Source organism: Helianthus annuus, chromosome 7, assembly GCF_002127325.2.
Source record: "Helianthus annuus cultivar XRQ/B chromosome 7, HanXRQr2.0-SUNRISE, whole genome shotgun sequence".
Lineage (NCBI taxonomy): Eukaryota > Viridiplantae > Streptophyta > Magnoliopsida > Asterales > Asteraceae > Helianthus > Helianthus annuus.
The window spans coordinates 30,578,513-30,583,665 of record NC_035439.2 but is presented as its reverse complement, the minus strand read 5'-3'; the positions used below and the strand labels follow the sequence as shown (position 1 = coordinate 30,583,665).

Here is a 5,153-nt window from a genome sequence, read left to right as displayed (position 1 = left end):
CGAGCTGAGCTTGAGCCTAAAATAAAGCTCGTTTGTTTATCGAGCCCGAGCTTGAGCCTCGCATGTGAAGCTCGTTAGGCTCGTCGAGTCTTAAGAAGCCTTAGTGTATATGAGCCGAGTCGAGCCGAGCTTATTTAAACGTGTTTACAAGCCAACCTCGAATCTAAAAGTAAGCTTATTTAATAAACGAGCTCGAGCCCGAGCTTTACTTATCGAGCCCGCAAGCCTAAAAAGTATATTATTTATATTTTTTTATTTAATATATTAATTAATAGATAATAAACGAGCCGAGCCCGAGCTGAACTCGAGCTTGAGAAAATACAAACGAGCCGAGCTCGAGATTTAAAAACAAAGCTCGAATCGAGCCAAGCGCGAGCCCGATCTCCCATAAGTTAATCGAGCTCGAGCTCGAACTTAGTCGAGCTCAGACTCGGCTCGACTCGTTTGCACCCCTATTTTGAATACAGTTTCGTTTTCAACAAAGTTTATGCTGAAGTGTTGAGAGAAAAAGTTTAGCGCCATTGCGCATTAACTTTTATTTTTAAGTTAAACAACGTAGAAAATTAAATAAATTAATAAATAGTTAAACTAAAAGCGTCTATATGAGGTGGTGAGATTGAAATTTAAAAATCAACCAAAATAATACATACAAAATGAAAGCTATAGAATTCATCGTTTAGTTTTATATATTATATATAATAAATGAAAGTTATTTGGGTCACGTGTCAGTATATTAGGGCATCCTTTTTTCCATTTTCCCGTCCAACAGTACCACTCCCCTCTTTTATCTATCTCGTCTCGCATTTAGGGCTTCCCCTTCTTTCAAATCTCCTTCACTCTTTCTTGATTTTCCCCTTCTTTCTCCTTGAATCCTCTGTAATCTATCTTCAAGGCAAGTTTATGTTTTTCGTTTAAGGTAAAGATTAGGGTTAGGAGCAACGAGAGGGTGGGATGCAACATAGAAGGATGAGAATCCGAGTCTTGATTCGACTTGCCAGGTTTGTATTCATCTTTTAATCGTTATATATGTTTCTGATTCTTCTAATTACAACAATCTACTACTTACCGGAGCTTCGAATCTGGAATTTTTTTTTCCAATTTTCCACCTTTGATTCGGTTATATTGTGGTTAATTGATGCTCATTGATCGGTTTATGGACACTGTTCGTGATTTCAGCAAGTGATCTAGCAGATTTTGACGGAATTTTGTAGATCTGAACTGTTCATGTTCGTCGGTGACGCCGGTGATGATGGAATTTTGTCACCGTCACTTCTTTTCAGGTATATTTTACCATCAACGATATTTCTTTGAAGATACGATCAAATCCAGGTATAACATTCATCTTCGATCGTTTTTTTTATTGATTATCCGATCCGACTATGAAGGTTTTTGTTTTTTTATTGTTGCATGTGTTTGGATTTTTCGGACAGGATTCAGGTATTGTTTATATTTTTAGTTTAATTGTTTGTGGGGTTAGAAACTGTACACTTAGTTCAGATTAACATATTTATCTATTGTTAGGTATGATATTTCGCATCGTGAATTTTGAAATTCATAGGATTAGTTTTCTATTGGTTTTTTTTATTTAGTTTTGAAGCTTCAGACAATTCAATGTTATATATAGGGGTTTTTATAGGTTTTGTATATGGATCTAAATTTTGGTCTGCAATGTTTATATATTTTTTCATAAAAATGACCACTACATCTGGTTCTTCGACCCGTTTCAAATATGAGAGAACATGATAAAATAAATTGGAATTTCAAGTGGCTCAGGGGAATATTGCTACCTGGTGAAATTCAGGTATTTGTTATTGATGTTTAACTTCTATTGTTACTCTTGAGTCCATTTGTTATTCTTTCATTTTGATTAGTGTGTTTAATGTGCAGCAACCAGCATGTTAGAAAACTTAATATGTGAGGAATGTGGTGGTTGGTATGTTTTTGGAAAATGGATCTTAATTTCTCTTTTTGTATGCTATAATTCTTAAAAGTGTTTAATCATGGGTGTTAAATCAAAATTCAATATAATATGTTCTGATTCAACCTATTACAAGTGTAGACATTTTAATCGGGTGTCTCCTCTACAATTCTTCCGATTTGAAAGCCGATCAGCTTAATATCACGAAGGTAATTTTTTATTTTATGATCATGTTTCATTCATAGATCTCTATAATCCAAATTTAGGGTTTCAAATCTGTATACAGATCTTATATTTCTTGAAATCGTCTTCTGCTTCGCCGTCATCTTTTCCAGATTAAAGTTTCTTGAAATCGTCATCTTCTCCAATGCTTCCATCGATTCTTCTCTCGCGAAATCTGGTAACAATCCGTGACCTAATTTCTTTCATGATTCATGAAATTTGTTTGATATGTTTGTGGCTTTTGATTTTGTCTTTGATTTGTTATTGTTTATTCAGATGCATGCATTGGTGTACCATGTGATTACGAGTAGATTGATTTTAATATGTTTGTAGGTTTTGTTTTTCACAATCAGTTTTGTTGGTTTATTCACCCATGTTTCATTCATAGATCTCTATAATCCATATTTATGGTTTTAAATCTGTTTCCTGAGTTATTTACATGTATAGCACACCAAATATTTGTTATTTGTATTGAGTTGGTATATTGGGATTAAATACTGAACTGGTGGAATTACAGCAAGTCCAGGTCATGCTTCAAGCTGTCTCGATCTTTTGGAGGTGGATAGGTGGCAGAAAGAGATGATGAAAGCCTAAGGAAAGATTACATTGACCACATCATACAAAACAAGAAATACAAGGCAGAAAGGTATCAATTCAAAGACTAGACCATAAGTGAGCTTAAGCAAGAAATTGCAAGAATACAAAAGATGCTTGAAGACTCAACAATAAAACCAACCCCACCAGTCTGGTCCCAGTATAAAAAGAATGTACCTGAAAGGGCTTTGAAATTGAAGAGAATGAAGGAAGAGCTTATAACTATAAATTATGGCTCAAGGAATCAAATCACAAGGTGGACAGAGATTAAAGTGATAAAGACATACAAAAAATTGGAAGAAAGAAGAAAGAAAGATTCCTCTGTTCCTAAAAAGCCAGATTATCCAGCATCAGAGGTTTCAATCAAACAGACCGTACCAACTAAAAGATCTGCTAAACCCATTGTTCCATCTGCTGTTGTTGTCTATCAAACAAAGAGGCAAAAACAGATGGATGAAGAAGAAGAGGCGCAACAAGAATCCGAATATTTTAAAGTGGCCATCAAACAGATGTTGGTAGAAAATCCTGACTCAGCAAAGCTACAAGAAATAGCCAAAGGTCTGAACAACCAAAGGTGAACCACTGCCCAACAACAATAGTAGTTTAGTAGTTCGGCATCAACAGTAGATATTGCATCAGTGTTTTATGTTAACAGTGTTTATATGTAACAGTATTTATGCAGTAAAATACACTTTGAGCATTTTTGACCCGTTTAATATATTATCCTTTTAGTTAATTTTCTTTTCGAGTTGTCCCATCTAAGATAAAACACACGATTAAATCATATGGTCAAATTGTTAAGGGTCTTGATGATTTAAGATGCTAAATATGTGTCGTCTATTAGCTAATTATTTGTAATTTATGTTAACAATGTTTATATGTTAACAGATGTTGACCAAAAGTCAAACAGATATTGACCAAAAGTCAAATAGATGTTGACCAATAGTCAAACAGATGTTAACCTTAAACAGATGTTTGGTTTAAGGCCAAATATCTGTTTATGGGCAAACATCTGTTTAAGGTCAAACATCTGTTTATGGCCAAACATCTGTTTATGGCCAAACATCTGTTTAAGGTCAAACATTTACAGTAGAAACTCTGTAAAATAATACACTTGGGCCCACCAAAATTTATTAATTAAAAGAGTTATTAATTAATTGATAAATTAATAATTATTAATTTATATATTAAGTAATATTTTATTAATTTATAGTAGAATACTTAGTTTACAAACACCTTTCAAGCTTCCACTTAATTATTGTATACAATGCATGTATATCAAATGAACGGCCCAATTTGAAAGAAACCTTCAATCTCCCACCTTATTATGCTTCTTGTGTTCAATGTATCACTTTATGGACATTAAAAATATTTTCTATATAAATACAAGATCAAAATAGGTTAACACAAACAAATCATACACACAACATGGCTTCCCATCTTAAAGGTATGAAAAAAACAACAATGACAGACGAGATTCGAAGAGCATTATGCAAGCACAACAAGGATAATCCAAGTCTCACTCAAAAGCAATTGCAAGAATGGGTTCATAGTAACTATGGTTTGTAGGTGATGCATTATCGGGGATCATACGAGCTTTTAAGATGCATTATCGTCGTCGATTTTATAGAAGTCTTTTGGAGGGTTATGAATTAGGGGTTCCAAATCCAGCAAAAATAAATGTATTAGATGCAATGAATCTTGCAATTTCAGCATGGACTATGGATGTTCGTGCAAATACAACTGCGAACTGCTTTCATCATTGTAAACTTCGATCAACAGATAACAAGACTTTTGAGAACTCAGATGAAGGTGGTGAAAGCACTCAAGAACTCCAGAATTTGATCAAAGAGTTGGGTTATCGCAATGCAATGGATGTCGAAGATGTTCTGACTCACCCAGAAGAAAATGTAGTTGCACAGTTGTTGACTGATGAAGAAATTATTGAAAGCGTTATTGGAATTAATAAAGATGATATCGATGAAGAAGATGATGAAAGTTCTACAATGGAGCCCCCTTCGCGAAATGAAGCTATTAAAGCGGCAATCCCATTGAACAATTTCTTGTTAAGCTATGAGAAAACAACACCAGAAGTTCTTACCATGCTAAGAAAAATTAGAGACGAGATTCAAGGGGAAATTGATTTCAACAAAAAATAAAAGACAATTGAGTCATTTTTCAAGAAACCTTCATAAATCATTCATGTAATATGCTATATATAAGGAATTATTAATTTATATTTTATATGGGGTCTAAAGAAATTATCAAAAATGTATTATCTTATAATTTTAGCGAATTATTAGTTTAGCACCCTATCCCTGAGTCGGGACCGGCAAAAAATATTATCTTAGAGAGTTTATTAAATAATCGAGTATTAATTTATCGAGTTTCTACTATATTTATGTCCAAACAACTGATA

The 5,153-nt window shown here is 33.7% G+C and overlaps 1 protein-coding gene and 1 long non-coding RNA gene across 3 annotated transcripts; both read left to right on the top strand.

Moving 5' to 3' along the window:
• The first annotated feature begins 753 nt into the window (after positions 1-753).
• LOC118480523 lies at positions 754-3,470 on the top strand. Of its 2 annotated transcripts, XR_004863115.1 has the most exons (7): positions 754-998; positions 1,177-1,329; positions 1,431-1,801; positions 1,888-1,933; positions 2,060-2,127; positions 2,205-2,318; positions 2,658-3,470. It is a non-coding gene; the product is annotated as an uncharacterized LOC118480523 (long non-coding RNA). The 2 variants fall into 2 exon arrangements; XR_004863114.1 differs by having other exon boundaries at positions 1,177-1,801.
• Positions 3,471-4,338: 868 nt separating this feature from the next.
• On the top strand, positions 4,339-4,893 carry LOC118480174. Its single transcript, XM_035974887.1, has one exon. The coding sequence runs from the start codon at positions 4,339-4,341 to the stop codon at positions 4,891-4,893; it is 555 nt and encodes a 184-aa protein (XP_035830780.1).
• Positions 4,894-5,153: the final 260 nt, after the last annotated feature.

Excerpts from the sequence above, each read along its gene's own strand:
- LOC118480174 (XM_035974887.1), top strand. The coding sequence starts at position 4,339 with ATGCATTATCGTCGTCGATTTTATAGAAGTCTTTTGGAGGGTTATGAA.